This window comes from Amphiprion ocellaris, chromosome 15 (assembly GCF_022539595.1).
Source record: "Amphiprion ocellaris isolate individual 3 ecotype Okinawa chromosome 15, ASM2253959v1, whole genome shotgun sequence".
NCBI lineage: Eukaryota > Metazoa > Chordata > Actinopteri > Pomacentridae > Amphiprion > Amphiprion ocellaris.
The window spans coordinates 4,656,514-4,673,713 of NC_072780.1; the positions used below are offsets into that span (position 1 = coordinate 4,656,514).

Genomic DNA, 17,200 nt, shown 5'->3' on the forward strand with positions numbered 1-17,200 from the left:
GATTCAGACTTCTGTGGTTTCATACATAGCAAACTTATGGAACCAATCCTGTCATCTCACAGAGTGACACTTTCTGCATAATTTTTCTTCTTCAGAATGGGCTTCCAGTTCAAATGGCTGAATTACTACAACATTAAAAACTGTCAGTGTGTAGCATAGAGTCGTTAGACAGCAGAGTCAATGGTGAGCTGGTGTGCTCGAGCTGCAGCAGGGGCAGGGACTTAATATATCTGCACGTTCTAAAGCAGGCAGAATTACATGTAAAACATTTTAAGGCAGAAATTGCTTATTTTCATGGAAACAACTTATAAATATACAAGTTTGAGGACAGTTTTTAGGAGTCCAGTAATCAACGACCAGAAAGTTGAAGTTTCACTAACAGGAGTTTTGGTTCCCTCTAAACTTCCCACATGGTTTAATTTCAGTAAAAGATCCAATATCTCACCAAAAATCAAAGATTAGACAAAAGGTCCCAAAACTGGAAACAGATTTTTGCATCTAAACTTAGTTTTTTATTCTTTCCTCTCCCATTAATAATCTGAGGAGCCCTGAGATTTATCTAGTGTTTGTGGATATAATATATGAAGTTGTTCAAACCAGCTACAACAGTAACTGATGCTTTGCTATTATGGTCAATTTGTAATTGCAGGACTTTATGTAACATCTTTGACAGGTATCATAGTTGACATTTTTGCTGTTTTCAGCCCTAAAATCAACATGGCCGCCTATAACCAAACACCAGGTGTTTCTGTAATTGGTAGCTCAGTTGAAAGTGATTTCTCAGACACAGATACAATTTGTTATTTTCCATATCAAATCTGATATATTGCCAAAAAAAAAGAAATATCTGTCATGATTATTTCAACTTAATAAAAAGAACACAATCAAAATAATTTTTGAATAAGCTCATTTTATTATTGTTTAGCTAATTAGAAGGTGGTTGTTAATTGGGACGGTTATTTAGTTGACATTTTAGTGATATCCAGTCATTTTTTATTAATAAGTGATTGTTTCCATTATAAATAATGATGGAATTTGTAAAGACATGATCATAATAAACATAAAAAAACATTAGTTTTTTTTTACTTTTAATAAAAATGTATGCAAGATGTATCCCATGGACTTCAAAAGCTCCTCAATTACATATTGACCCATTACTCATCTAATGCTGGAATATATATATCAGAGAGACCAAACCTATAACTGATACTTTAACTACAGTTTCCTGCAAATGCTTAAGTACTTTATATGCCTTCATGCACGCTGCACACTGACTTCTACATGTAATGGAGTATTTTCACATTGCTGTGTATTATAATAGTTCTACATTATGATATTACGTTTTAACACTCGCCTGGTGCTCTGTTTTCACACTAATGCATATTGCTCCCTTTAAATGGAGCAGCGACACCCTAGAAAAGTACTAATGGACCCATGTGACCCTCTCCCCCTACAATCCTGGCTCAAGCATCACACACCGGCTCGCTAGCACAGGTCACGCCGTACATTTTACAGCAGCCACATGTTCTCTCCAACAAATGCGTTTAATGTCATGACTCTGTGCAGTCACTTCACCAGGCAGAGCATTTAAATACCTCCCAATGTTAAATTCAAGCAGCACAGCCCCTCCAGCTTCCTCACAACAATAATACTTTCATTTTTGCCGGTAGGTAGCTTCCCATCCAATCCACTTACATCACACTTTCAAGCTCTAAAGACTTTGCTATCATATTTGTAATAGAACAGTTTCGCTTGAAGATGTACTGATTTAAATGTTCCCTCTAACAACATAAGAGGGATACGTTAAGCCACTGGATGAGCTGGCTGCCGCTGCTGAGGGGTCAAATTACTTTTTGTCATTCTGGATGCACAGAGCACTAGAGAGAGATTTCAATTTTCTTCAAATATTCTTATTACAGAGACGACGGCTGCCAAAGGGTCTCAGACCTTCATATAATTACATCTTCAATAGGAAAAATCTCAATTATAACAGAATATCTAATTATTGCGCAGCCCGTATCCGAAATTGCCCTCACATAAAAGGGAAACTGGAGCCGTATCATCCACTAAGCTGTGAGGACAGTTTCCACTTCTCGTAACGCCGCTGTTGTTAAGCACCCAAGAGCATTAGAGGGAAGACCTGTCACGGCTCAAGACCTGAAGGGAATGAACAGAGAACAAGATATGACAGAGCACAAACCTGTGTCCTCACTCGCTGCCTTTTTTATGAAGGGACACTGATAACTCTGAGGGTGCCGGTCGGAGCAAAATATCACCTCAATTGCCATACTTCAGCAGAGGCCTTCTTCTTCAATAAAAAAACAAATTATTTTGACCAACTGCTGTGGCTGCCATATCGTTTTCCAGGCCATGTAGCGCAACAAGGCCCATTTCCCAAATAATCAAACTCCAGCCAGTGACCATCCACCTATCAACAGCTTTGATCTTTTTACATGGCAGCCATTTTCATCATAGCTGCAGTGTAATTTCCCAGTGGGTAATGGGGACGGCGCTGCAGACTCCCAGTGTAATGTACTGTGGAGCTACCAATCGGAAGTTGGAAAGCCCTCTTTGTAGGAAGCATTTGCATTCAAATCATTGAGTCTGAAATTGGTTCTACCTGTCTGGGATCAGGACTATCTCCTGTGGGTTCCCACTGCCGGTTAAGTGCAGTTTTTATAGCCTTGAAGGGCAGGAATGCTAATGGCTTTTGATAGCATATGAAGGGTCTAACTATGTTTTTCTTTGGACTCGCCTTCAGCTGGGGTAACTTGTAGATGAGTCCCATGGCACCTTCCCATCAGAGCCCATGAACAGGTTATAATGGCACACCAAATCTGCCAATTCCTCATAATAATGAACCTCAGCGGTCTTGGAGCGCCTTGGACCCCTAGAGGGGATAAAGAAGTAGAGAAAACGCCAAGATGGAAGACTTTACTTTGACAGAGTAACAGTCAAACTTTCCACAATCTACCTTTGGTTCATATCTATTAAAGTCCATGCTGATTAAGTGCCCCCTCCTGAGGTATCCTCTGGGTCCCCACCCACCCTTTAATTTAACTGCACTGTAGACTCAAATTAATGTTTACCAATAGCAGCAGCTAAGAACCAGCAGTAATACTTTAGTGCCATTTCTTGTAGTCTTTGCAATTATTTTCACTCAAGTTTGACTGTGTTGAGAATTCTAATGACGCATCTTACAGAGAGAAGCAGACCTTTATTGATGGAGTGAGTTAGATTTTTTTTGACTAAGCTTGTTTTAAATTTTATGCAGATGAGCTGCGAGACATTTGGCAAAAACAAGTGCATGCTGATGTTCTCACCTAACCTTTGAATCAGTAAAGCGAGCAGAATCTAAAGTATGTTCTGATGAAAGCCTTTTCATTTTGAACCGGCGAAGGAATAACTTACAGTTTGTTTAGGTCTCGCATCCTCGTTCACATTTTTCTTTCATTTTAATGTTACAGAGGACTGTTTTCTTGAAGATTTATTCAAAACGCTGTTCTCTTTCATCCGTGCACAGCCTCATGTTTTTTTTAACCTTTGTTTTCACTGAAGCTACAGCTAAAGCAAGCCCTTGTTCAGTGCAGACACACTAAAGGCCTCCAAGGAGCAGGAACCCCGGAGCAGTGACTGACAAGGCCGTGATAATCAATTCTCAAGCATGCTGTTCCAAGGCAGTCCTTGATCTGGGCTTCCCGCACTGAGCTCCAAATGCTTCATGGCAATTTACTGACACCACAAAATCAAATTAAAAATGCATTTGGAAATTGATCACCTGATGCACCCAGATTGATTGATGCTCAGAAAAGCAGCCTGCTTGTGTTTTTTGTTCGGCCCGAGTCCATTCTCCTTCCCATACCATATAAACGTATTGATCCGCACACCCACTCCTGGATCCATACGAACCATTAAATATCCTTTCAGTGTTTCTCTGTCCGTTTATGTGACTCCTAGCAGATTCCAATGAGCTAAAAATGGCCCGCACACCCCTTTATCAGCCCGATAAGCTTTACGACTCCGCTGCAGAGCTGGGATTTAATGAAGCCAGGTGAGAATGTCAAGTTAACTATCCATTTAAAAGCACTATTCATCAAATTAATCTTTTGGATGGTTAAAGCAGATCAAAAAAAAAAAAGCATCCAAATGTTCACATGCAACTCGAATAGTTGGAGAGAGGAATACTTAATTAGTGATGGAAAGACATGTTTAATTCAAAAACGCATAAAACGTCAATTTGCACTTTTTAATCAGTGGCATTCACACACATTCATTCTCATTTAACACAACTGCATCGGGGGGGGGGGAACACTGCACACAACCCTAATGCTGTCTGAGGTGCTCGTGTGGTACAATGAAAGTACAAATTGAATGCCAGCGAATAAGACGCATTTGTATGCAAAATCGCCAAGACAGCCAAGAGACGGAGCTGCAGGCGGACGGACGTGCATGTAATCAGGTAGCAAATCTGCTCATCTCCCGTGAGCTCCGTCTGCGGCGTGTTGCACAGGCCAGAGGGGCAGGTGAACGGTGGCGAGCTATTGTCTCTGAGCATCGGTCCACATGAATGACCCAGCCTGTGTCCACGTTAGCACGGATCAACTCCCGTGGGTATCATCTCCTCAGAAAACAGCAGCTACAGCACATTCAGCCAATAACCTAACTTCCATATCCGGTAAAACCCGCGCTCTCTTTCACCCTTCCTGACTTTCGGCCAACTCAATCAATCTTCCCCCCTCTGCTTTTTCTCTCTTGTGAAAGACAGCTCTGCTTTCCTACCTCTTCAGCCAGCTCTCCTTCCATTCCGCCACAATCTGTCCATTACGCCCACCTCTTCCCTTTTTCCTTCTCCCCACCTAGTTTCTGAGGTCTCCTTATCCATCTCCTCACATCTCTGTCCCTTTTCTTCATTTGTCATCAACAATCACCTTTGCTGCAGCTAAATATCTACAGAGTTCTTCCTGCAGGGCACCAGGCTCTCCTTCTGCCCCACAGGGAACCACCTTCAACTGTAGCCGGCCTGCACACCCACACAGCCCGACCCGGCGGTTAATGAGGCGGTTGAGTAAGACGGCACCTCGACTCAACATTGATCACTAAGTCTCTGTTCCTTCAACTCGCAGGGAAGCTATTTGTCAAGGTGATAATTTATTTTGGAGCACCAGAAATGGTGTGTGGGGAATTGGGCTGTTTTTTTCCCTTTCTTTCTTTCGTGTCGTGTGGTTTAAAAGGCTTGACAGACACCGTTTCAGGTCCAAATCAGGGTCATAATGTGTAGCATGAAACACGCAGAGCCGTAAATCACCGAGGATCAGCCACAAACAGCTACAGAACACTTTCATCTTGCTGAGCAGGCCAGGGAATGGTGATTTAGCAAAGAGATGTGTGGCACATTTTCAAACTCTGCTTTTCCTTTTGCATGTAAAGGCTTTCTGCTTTGGTGTTGCATTAATAGAGACACTGTGTTTCTTGGGGGAAGGTGTGGGACACTGAATGAAAGCCGGGCTGCTGTTTTCATCATGCTGACACGGGGGTGCCCAATTATGGGGATGCGCCCTGTGTAACCGGCGAGGCCAAACACCTGATGGGAGGAGGTGGCGGGAGCACAGGACGATGCTTGTGGATCGGCGAGGCTACCGCAGTGCACCGCTGCTCCCGCACGCTCACAAGATGTTCCACATCTCCCCCCTCTAATTGGCAGATGGCCTCAGATGCGAGATGATTTAATGGCCTGCGTGTGTGTTTTTTCCTGCCTCAGTCAGCCATTAGCAGGGACATCTGTAACGACTTGGCCAGGCGCACTGCTGAGAGCGGAAGCTGAGACCAACACTTTCTAATAGGGGGTAGTGCGTTTGTGACGAACTTGGCCGGTAATCAAAGAGCTCCGAGTTATAGGTTATGATAATCGAGACATCTCGTTTCAAAATGTCCAAGGCAGAAGAAAAAGCCGTAGGAAATCGTCTGATGTTGTTTACCTCAGAAAAGCTGTAAAGAATCAAACAGCGCAGTATTACCGGGTATCGACTGTGTAACAATCCACTCTGGACTCTCAGTACACCGGAGCAAGACATTTCTTGCTGAGCGTTATCATAAAAAGCCATTTTCATGGCTTTGGTACAAACAGCTTGGCTTCCAAGTGATCCCATTTCTTGCAGCTGTGCCATAACCATCTGTGCTGAATGCTGCGCTCAAGGGTAAAACATTAAGGCCTCAACCAGAGTCTGGCCCTAAAGGCCTCTGGTTTCTGGCTCTCTGATGCTGCCTTCATTTTCTTACTGCTCCCTCCTGAGAGCTAACGAGAGCTGGATGAGGGAAGGAGCTCGCTGTGGAATGAGTGAGGCCTTCAGCTGGTTCTCTGTGCAAGTAGACAGAGTTGTGAAGAAGTGGCTCCAAGCCTAAGGCCTTTAAAAGCTTGATGGCCATCAGTATTCTTGCCATAGCCTCTGAGGATTTGTCTGCTACCTGCAAACTGGGTCAGTTTTTGCATTATTTTAGAGATTTGTATCTCGCTGTGGAGAAAGAGGAGGTTTTGCACACGCAGGCATGTAGACCCACACCTGCACTTAGTCTGTGTGTGTGTTTCTCTGCCTCTCTCACACACACTGTGGTCTGCATTCATTAAGATGAGCACATATTTGTCATTTTAACACATAAATGTCAATTTAAAGCCAAAAAAATGTGCTAAAACAGTAATGAATAACTACAGTGAGCAACCATATCATGCTGTGAAAATCATTTAGACACCAAAAGACTAATTAAAATTGATAGATAGCACTAATACTGATTGCGACACTCAAAAATCAGTGCACTTTTATAGTACTTAAATGCAGCTAAGTCTCAGCTAATATACCCCTTCTCTATTCATGTCACAGTGATGGGATTAACTGCAGTCATAAATCTAAAATAGTTCTGAATGCTTCTCTGTCATTCACACATTAACATTAATGAGGAAGTGACAGCGCTGCAGCACCTCCTCGACTATTTCCACCAAGTTTTACAGCCGTTTGTCTTGAGGAAACCTTCAAATATTTGAATCTTCCCCCATTCGCACGCATTCAAATATAACTTTCATATAATTCTAATCTTCTACTGTATGCGTCCCCTCAGCTGAGCGCCTGGGAGGTGAGCAAAGGACCAGGGGCAGATGGGGGGGCGGTAATGAGATGCTGAAAGAAAAAAAAAGGGAATTGAGGGGGACAGGCTGGCTGGTGAGACACAGTAGAAAAATAAGAGAGGGGAAGAAAATAACCAAGTATGAGATAGAGAGAGGCGATAGGAGAGACCCGTGTCTGAGGTGAATACAAATGGACAGAGGAGGAACACAGATAGAAGAGGAGCGAGGAGGGGGGAGGCAAGGAGGGAGGTTGTGTGAGGAGAAGAGATAAAAGAATGTGAGAAAGATGGATTCACTGTTGGCTAATGAGAAGACAAAGGCAGTAGGATCCACATCGATCTATGCCCCACAGCAAGCTGGCTTTATACAGGTAGAGATAGGAGAGCCTGAGGAGGCTTACCTGAGGTAAGCAACCTCACAGTTGTTGGAGGGAATCAGGGTCCAAAAATAGGCTCACATGTGCTGAATGCATCCATGTATGTTAGTTTGTGTGTGTGTGTGTGTGTGTGTGTGTGTGTGTGTGTGTGAATTATGCATTGATGCTGCAGGAGGGCAGGGAGGTGGATGACAGACACAACCGAGAGCAGGTAAATGAAAAGATAACTGCTTAAATGAGTCATTACTGTGAGGCAGCGGATGGACTAAATGTGAAGATAGAAATCAAATATTCATGGAGCAAAAGCACTCTGCAGGCGGGGTGAGGAGAAGGAACAGTGTAGAAACAGTTTCCCTCTGGAGAGGCATTACTGTACTCAAACTGATTAAATGATTGGAGAACAAACCAGCAAGAAAATGAAGCAGTCAGACAGTTGAAGCCTATTGGAATCAGCTGATTTTAACATTGTACACGTATAACTGCTTTAATCTATGCACGGCCATGGATTTCAGTAGTTTTTTTGACAATGAAAGATTAGGATCACTGTCTTGCAAACAAGTTACCAGCTCAGGTGCGCATCAACAAAAGAGGAGCACCGGGTTGGTTCGCCTTTAACGCACATGAATGAAAGCCACTTACAGCAGGTTTGAGCTGTTCCAGTACACCGCATGCCGGTTGCTGGCTCTCGAAAGGTGCAAGTTTGTCAGCGCCAGCGTGACGAGGCTGAGAGAAAACGCTGCGAGAGCCATAATCCCTCCGGTCCAGCCTTGGTTTCCCCCCTTGGTTTCCCCCCTTCTTCCTTTCTGCGTCCTCCTGCTCCTGTCTGTCCCGGGTGATTGTCGTCGTTCACAACATCCCAGCGGTCAAAAACGCGTTTTTCTAAGTTCCCAATTACCTTAACAACGAGCAGCTCGGATAGAAGCAAGAGGGGATGACTGTTGTCTGAGTGGTTACGTGTTCTTCAACTCAAATCCCATCATAACGAGACCCATTTGGGCATCTGGGACGCACTTTCAAGTCACTCCTTTTGTGTTTTTTCCAACGCGCAGGAACAATACAGGTGGAGAAAAGGCGAGCAAAAAGGAGCTGCCACGTTCAAAATGACAGCTGAGGTCGGTGTTTATGGCTCTTTGCGGAGCTTTACAGTCGCATCCAAGGCGCTGGATCTCTGCTGGAAGGTTTGTGTACCTGGCGCTTCTCTCATCATCACCAGCAGCAGCCGCAGCAGCAGCAGTTACGCGCTGCGCACAGAAACGCACCAAACCCGCCCTCTGATGGCCAAGACGCGCTCACATGTCCATCCATCCATCCATCCAGCCTGCCTGCCTGCCTGCCGCCCCGCCCCCCTCTCCAAAACGTGCACTTGCGTGTGCGTGTTTGTCTCCGGCTCACTCACTGTTATCCTCTTAATTGGATCGTTTCGACTGGACACAGTTCTTAGAGGATCAGTTAAACTTTGGTGAGGAATTAGGTTAAAGATTACATGAAAGGCGCCAGTGTGAGGATAAGGAATAGAATTAATGTTTGTTCGAGTTTGGGAAGTGAAGGTGAGATTTTTTTTTTAGGGGAGCAGGTTAATGGACATTCATTCCACAAACCATTAAAACAATAAGAGCCTGTGCTGCAAAACCCTTTAATTAGTAATTAGGTCAGAGCCAATCAGTCACTGCTGCACCCAGTGGCTGATCTGGCTCCTGTTCTGCTGCCTTATTTTGTGCATGATTGGCTGATGTTTAAAATCTGAAGAATCCATTTGTTAATTATCACATATATATATATTTTGTTTGTTTGTTAAAGATCCCATCTGGTTAGAATTATTTTTAAAACCTTATTCTTTGTGACTATATTGTGTTCGTTAAATGTGATACAAGACAAAATTTTATCAATCCCAAAGGAAATTCTATAGGGCCAGAACAAGAAAACTAAATTACTTATCACAAGAAATGCAGTGCCTAGTAGAAAAGCAATAAAATACAAAGCTAAATAAGCTGCAATAGGACTGGAATAAAAACAAAACTGCTTAAAGAATACTGACAGGGATAGTGAGGTAGTACAGTAATATCAAACATGATATTAAATGATTGCACATGACACTGAAAAATGAAAGGGTACACATTAAATTGAAATATTGCAGCTGCAAAATGAAATATTGCACATTAAATTGAAAGATTGCACTTGAAAATGAAATGTTATACATGATAAAGGATGATATATCATGAGAGAAAAGGGCAGTTAACACCAGGGCTGAGCGTTTCCACCATGAAACTACAGCAATGATGAACACAAGGATTCAGGCTTCCTGGGTTTCATAGGTAACAAATCTAAACAACCAATCAGCTTGCAGGGTGGCACTTTAATGTTACACATGATACTGGGCATTACATCACAAGAGAAATAAGCAGTCACCACTGAGGCTGAGCATTTTTACCAGGAAACTACAGGGTAGCAATGAAAGTCTCAGATTTCCTGGGTTTCATATGGAACAAATCTAAATAACCAATCAGCTTGCAGGGTGGCACTTCACCTATCACTACTGTTTTTTGTTTGAACATGTGTGGCTGAAAAACAGAAATATTGCACATTAAATGAAAATATTTCACATGAAAATGAAATGTTACCCATGATACTAAGCATAACATCACCGTGAAACTACAGTGTAGCAATGAACGTCTCAAACACGCCGATTGGCTGGCATCAAAAAAACCCAACTAAAATACCCCCCAGTCACTGAGATGCAGATTCGTACGGGACTAGTGTTATCAAAGGACGTCGGTGTTTGGCGAAATATGGTAGGTAATTTGGAATTTTTACTTCACGAATTATTAAGATCACAGACATCCTCCACAATTATTACAAATCACCATTGGTCCCAGGGTAATACTGATCCCATGCAAATAGCGCGTAACACTGCAATCTTCCATTGTGTAGAGTAGTTTTACAGAGTTGTAGGTGAGCTGGTGTGCTCGATTAGGGAGGACTGATTGAAGAAAGAGGCGAAGACTTCGTAGATGTGCACATTCTAGAGGAAGGAATGGGGCAGAATTACATTTAAGCTGTTTTAAAAATGATTTTGTTGTTGAAAGAACTAAATATGCAATTTTGATACATATTCATGATCTTTAGGGGTTAAATCAATGAGAAGCGACTAAAGACTAACCACTATGATTATTGAAAAACTGCATTTGTACTCCAAGAACTTGGAAAAGCACATTGTTGCTCCTGTAAGTGAGCTTGTTAAAACACTTTAAAAAATCCTGATGCACTGTTTATAGAGTTATTTTCAGACCACTCTCATCCCCTACAGACTGCTGGTAACACAACCCACTGTGACTTCTGCTTTGCATGACTCACTCAACAATGAAAGATGGTAAAAATACAACACGTCACATCATGAAAGTCGCATTGCTGTGGGGTTTTTTCATGTATGTAAAAGTTAGATTCAGGCTTTACTTTGGGACTAAGCTGGAGAAACACACTGAAAAGATTCAAATCCTCCCAGGCTGTCAAATGATTCATTATCACACATTTTATCGTTATCACAGTTAATTGTGAGCACAGTGTTCACATTTCTGTCAGCAGCCACCAAAGAATGGAAACGGCTTGATACACAAATGGCTGATAAATTAAAGATGTCTAATCTGCATGAAGTAAAGCTGAAGGTGGCTCAGTTTTTTTTTTACCCTGTAAATTAAATAAATTAAACAGCAAAAGGCTCTGCTGAAAATATTTGGATTTTCAGTGTTTTTACGTGATTTCTTTAAAAATGAGGATATGTCAGATGTATAATTCAGCAGGGGTTAAGGTTCGGAGTAGAATTAAGACTCAGATTAATATTAGAAAATGAATACAGTTAGTCGAAGGCCATCTCCAAGTAATAATACACGTGTCTGAGTAATTATATGCATGTGTATCTGTGTGCATGTGAGTGTGTTAAACAGCGAATATAGACTGAGGGGGAGTGAGAATTTGGAGACTTTAATTAACCTGTTTAATTCCGCCGGTGGTGGTTTAACCACTCTATCTAGCCTAATGGCAGCCCGCTGTATTAATGGCTCAGTTAATTCTGAATATTAAGCATTAGCCTCGGTTTGATTAACTCTGCCAATTTCATATCTCGTAATAGTGTCCTTTTTTGCGGCGGATATCAGTGATATTCACACCCATAAACACGGCCATAGATGCTGTTGGTGAAAACTTTAGCCGAACGATCCAGGCATTAATCTGAATTACCTCCAATGATAAATGAATGTTCATTACGCTTCTTAGCCGAGTCCCTGAAGGTCAAAATTTCTGTGAGTGAGGAGGAAGTAGCCTGAGTCAGTTGCAGATCTGCTGCCTACTTTCCACTCGTTCAGCTCTCATTCATACACACAGTCTGTCTAGTTTGCTCTCGTTCGCTCTCACTCACTCTCTGCCTCTCTGTTGTTTTTGTCAGTGATGACGCCTCTCTTGAGTGCCCTCCAGGCATGTTGCCGTGGCGACTGGAGTAAAGGGGCGGATGAAAGAGCAAGTACCATCACTTTTCTCCCCCCTCAACTCTCCCTCTCCCTCTCTGTCCCACCACCTATCTGTGCAGCTCCACTGGATCACTCGCCTCCATCCACTCTAACATTTGTCATCCTTTTGTCGCCTCTCACTCAGGAGCAAAGTGCTGCATATAAGGAGCATATTTTTCCAATTCTCCATAAACTGATGATCTCTCGGTTCCCCCGCTGCGCGTGCCGACCACACAGCGCCAGTGAAAGTGAGGTGAAAATATAGAGAATGACATTTAATATGTTTCCTGGCTCTGTCTGAAGCAGCCGAGGCGCAGTTGCATATTTATAATGTGCATTTGTGTGTATTAGTGTGTATTCTGAGAGCGTGAGTGTGAGTGAAGCTTCCCAGTGTCATAAGTTATTGAGCACATTTGTTCTCCCGACTTTGCACCATGTGATGCTCTGTTTATGTATGCGTATTGCCTCCTGCAGCCTCTGCAGCTGCACCGTTATTTTTGCTATAGGCAGCGGCGCACATTGTAGTAACAGTAACCATGGCTCGTTACCTTGACTCTGACTCCGTTTGTGATTAATTCATGAACAGCAGCTATGGGCATATTGATTATTCTTATAATTTGTTATCATCAATCAGCCTCAACACTTTCATATATCCTTGTTGGCCAATATTGATTTCTTTCCTCACCTTACTTCATTCCCGTTGTAATCAATATTCTAGTAAAAAAAAAAAAAAAAAATGTGTTGGTTCCTCCCTCAGCAGGATTTCTTTATTCTTTCCTCCGGTTTTCTAACTGTGCAATCTCTAATTTCCTACACCCATCTGTTCCTCTTTTCCCTACGTCTCATTTTGGAGTTATCTCCGCTTTAATGTTAATGGATTAAAATGAGCTCGTTGTGATTGAGTTTAGTGTCCAGTGGCGGTGTCAGTAAACAACAATTTATTTGATTAATCAGTTAATCTAGTGAAATGTCAGACTTTGAATATAAAGCAAGTGTGACAAAAATAACAACAGAAGCAGAAGCCCTTTCAACTTGGCCGACACAGACAAATAAAACCTCATGGAGTAAGTGTGAGAGCGTGTAACGCTGCATCTCTGCCCAAAAATATGTCAGCAAACCATGCAGGAGTAAGTTTTCTGCCAGTTTAGGTCTTTCATAGGCTGCATTTCAAGACTATATGCAGAAATACAGTCTTTCTTTTCTCGGATGCTTCGCGGCTCAAACTATTCCAAGATACATCGCACAATGGTGATGGTTAAATTTTTTCCAAAATATGGCAGGCTCCTCAAATTAAGTTAGCAGCCAAGGAGTACACTTTTAAATTCAACTTAGTCAAATAGCTGATGATGCACATGTTAACCCTCCTGTTGTCCTCATTTACGGGCACCAAAAAATAGTGTTTCTTTGTCATTCCTGGGAGGCATCTAATTCCTGATTTGCAGGAAGTAGCCTCAACCTCGACTTTATGCAAATGAGGAGCGGGCAGCTTTAATGCACCGTCTCTGGAAACGCATTGCAACACTACCAGAATGCATTGCACGGCTGACGGATGCTGGGAACACGTACCATTAGTGCAGAAACAGCTGGTGATGCAAATAGAAAGTCCTCCATGGACGAGACCATCTAATTTAACAACATTCGGTTTGGATTACAAGGGACACGGCCTCTGAACTGAAACACAGCTGCAGGCCACTCTCCACCTTCCCTCATCCTACTTTTAATACCTTTCTATGTGTTGTATCTAAGCAGTTTGCAGTCTTTTAACTCCACTGCATAAAGGGAAGAAAAAGAGTAAGGAACACAAAAGCTACAAGGTGTGAGAGAAAGACAGGAAGAAATATGGAAACCCTGGTGCCAGCGACAGATCGAGGTTGGAGGCAAGAAGAAATTACAGATTGCGGAAGTCTAAACTGAGGGAAGGAGTGTGGAGATGGAAGATGGAGTGGGGACACATGGAGGCATTAGCCAAATGGAAGAAAGGCCAGCAGTGTTTTTGTTAATGGTATGGTGCTGAGGAGAGCCCTGGCCTAAGCTCCAGGTGGGCCTCCATCGTTTTGTCCCCTCGAGTGCGGTGCTTAACCTGCCTCGCTTCACTAAGTACCCAGCTGTGCAAATGGCTAATGTGATTGTGAAGATATAAGCCCAGGATAATGGCATCTGCCAAGCAATCAAGAACAATGTTCCTTAGCATCGGGCTGTGATGAAGAGGGAGCACCAGGAAATGGATGCTAGGATGAGGGCTGAGCCTTTGGGGAAGGGAGCGATGTGTTGGTAAATGGTTGTAAAGGACAAGAGCAAGGAGATAAACCGAGGGGACAATCTGTTTAAAGCAACACATAGAAATGAAGTAGTAGAATAATTTTAGGAGTTTATTGACATGGAGTAAGGGCACAATGCTTCTTAATAAATCTAAATATGGCCTTAGTAAGAGTTCTTGGAAAGCAAGCTGACAAATAACCACAATGTTATTTGTTGTTTCCTTAGAGACCTTGAAGGAACTATTAGTGCTTTGGGCCTGTAAAGCCCATTGAGACGTAGCAGGTTATAGAAAAACTCAAAGGTGTCCTGTGGAGTTTTTGACCATTAGCGGGAGCATCATACAGCTGTGGGATATTTACCACTGGGTCGCTGTTGTTGTTGGTCTTGTGCATGCAAACAAACACAAGGACAATGCAGGAAACAACCATTCTGTTCATTTTGTGCTATTTCTCAGTTCTGCAGGTAGCAATGCACCAGTAATGGAAGGTAAGAAGACTGCAGGCAAGTAAACATGGATATAAACAATGCCAGAATTAGAATTATCCAAAAACCTTTCAAATGTTTTGTGAGGAAGGAAATGCATCCCCAGTGATGCAAGCATTTGCACATCGATAAAGTGAAGGAAGAAATATAAAGAATGAATACAGAAAGCTTGACAGAAATGCTCAAATGCTGCTTTCTTAGTCTGGTGTTCTTGTTTAGTTGTCAGTTTTCGACATCAGAGAGGTTTGGAACACAGGCATTTTGCATTATATTCAACCATCTAACAGGTTGAAGCATACTTATGACTTCACGGTGCTCCTGTATGGGTGGAACACACTGTAACTGGAGTACGTAGTGCTCAACATTAAATACATTTCCCACAAATCTTCGTCAAGTTATCAACATAATGCTACAGGCCAGTGTGCCCTGTAGAACTTGATCTCAGAAAACATATGTGAGGTAGTCAACGGTTAGCCACAAATAATGTCTGTCAATTTCAAAAGATAATTGTGCAAGTTAAAAAGGTTGTAGTGTATCTTGAGTCTGGTGAAGTACAATAATTCAAAAATAGGTAATAAGAGTCTACACACCTCAAAGCTGCACAAATTCAGGCTTTACATGTTCATATCACAACAGCTATGCATTGCTTCTCATACTGAACACAGAAAACTAGTGCTCCCATTAATGTTTTTGAAAGGTTGGCTGTGACTTTGCAGTTTTTACAGGAAATATCAGTTTTAGTCCCAGATAGTCACAGGATGGACCTTCTCACTGTGTTTGTGAATGTAGAAGTCAGAGTAAAACAGCGACTACTTCAATTACAACTCTTTCAGTGATGGACTATGAAGCTAAAGATGATGGATCATCTCCTCACACAGCTTCTCCTGAAAACAAACATTTGTTTTGAGGAGCAGTTGTTTTCCTGACGCGTTTACGATCAACCCGATTGTCGTGCAGACAGACCACGTGGTCACAAATGTTGGGCTGCACAGAGGAGATTTGCATTGTGGCTTTGATGGATGACAAAATTTGGATAGATCAACTGGCTGCATTTGCATAGCTGTCACTTTTAGCAAGACCAGACTTGTAGCGATCTTCAGCTCATTTAAGGTAACAGCCATGTTGGTGTTGGTGATGTATGCTGTGCAAGACAAGAGATATAGTTCATCAAGCAGTTATGACCAACTGCAACTGTCTTGACTTACAAAATGATCCTTTAAATTGACAAACATCATATATGTGATGCATGGAACAAGTAGAACAGGATCAGAAAACTATTTGCCGCTCACCGTTGACTTTTTTCTGACATAAAGTCCCATGGGGTACACAAGAAAGGACAGGAATTCACTTCTTTATTCACTGGCTCACAGCCCACTGAGTTATTGGTATAGATACCTACAGCATTGTACAATAATTGATGCCAGTTGATCGACGGATGGGAACAATAAGGTTTGATTGCTGCCAAACAATCTTTGGGCAAAGTTCAACAACTGAATCAGTTAGGCATAGAAATTCACTTAGAAAATTTCCCAATACATTGCTACCATCTGAGTCATATCCAATCTGGGAAACGTGTTTAAAAATCAAGTCCTTCCTACAACAACAGTGTCAAATTTGAATTTGGATTATCCAACACAAGTTGCATCTACGGTAAGTTAGACAGTAAATCCTTTACAGGCCAATTTCACTTTCCAGTAATTTAACAGCAAAGACACATTTAATTTATAATACCTGGAGCGTGTGAATTGGATTTATCTCATTTCATCTACCAGACTATATAATGCTGTTTTTGTTTCTTGCTAAGTTGCATGAGTGCTGTAAGATCACTTCAAATTCTCCACAGAACAACTATATTAGGCATTATACATTTTGACAAACGGCAGTGTTGTGAGAGCTGACATGGTTCTTTTCAGGTCTACAGTCACAACTAAATATAAATGTAGCTCTGAAGGTAAAGAGAAGCTCGTTTTTTTATAGTTATGGTCACTTTAATAGACATGATGACCTCTACGCGGTGGACCAACAGGCACCAAAAGGGTTAAGAAGGTGGAGGGGTGTCGAATGATAGAAAATTATGTTTTGACAGTGAGGAGGTGGTAGGGCAAGGGGAACGCTGAGAATAGATGCACTTTCAGTGGCATGAAATATTGAGGAGAGAAGAGGGAAAACAAGAGCCGAGCAGCATGTGTCTGATGAGCAAACAAAAAGAGGAGGAATTATTAGCATGACTGTTACAGGGAGGAGGAAGATTTTCCACTGAACAGAACCTTCAGGAGGCCAAAACAAAATGGTTTGGGGCATTTTTTACTGCTAGGAATGTAGATGTAAAAAAATGGAATAGGGGGTTCATAATACATCAAAAGATGGCAGCTGCAAAACAGCGTGGGTCATTTTTTCCAACACTGTTATATTTCTATAGAAAGTCTGTAGTGATCTGGTACACTTCCACAAAATGAAAATACTTGTAACCTC

General features: G+C 42.2%; 1 protein-coding gene across 1 annotated transcript in view; it reads right to left on the reverse strand.

Annotated features, from left to right (window-relative positions):
• The window catches only part of efna3a (ephrin-A3a), a 74,193-nt gene extending 65,399 nt beyond the window's left edge, over positions 1–8,794 (reverse strand). Inside the window, exon 1 of the mRNA XM_023261097.3 lies at positions 8,130–8,794. Coding sequence (XP_023116865.1) covers positions 8,130–8,239 — 110 coding nt within the window. The 5' untranslated portion in view covers positions 8,240–8,794. The remainder of the gene's footprint in view (positions 1–8,129) is intronic.
• Positions 8,795–17,200: the final 8,406 nt, after the last annotated feature.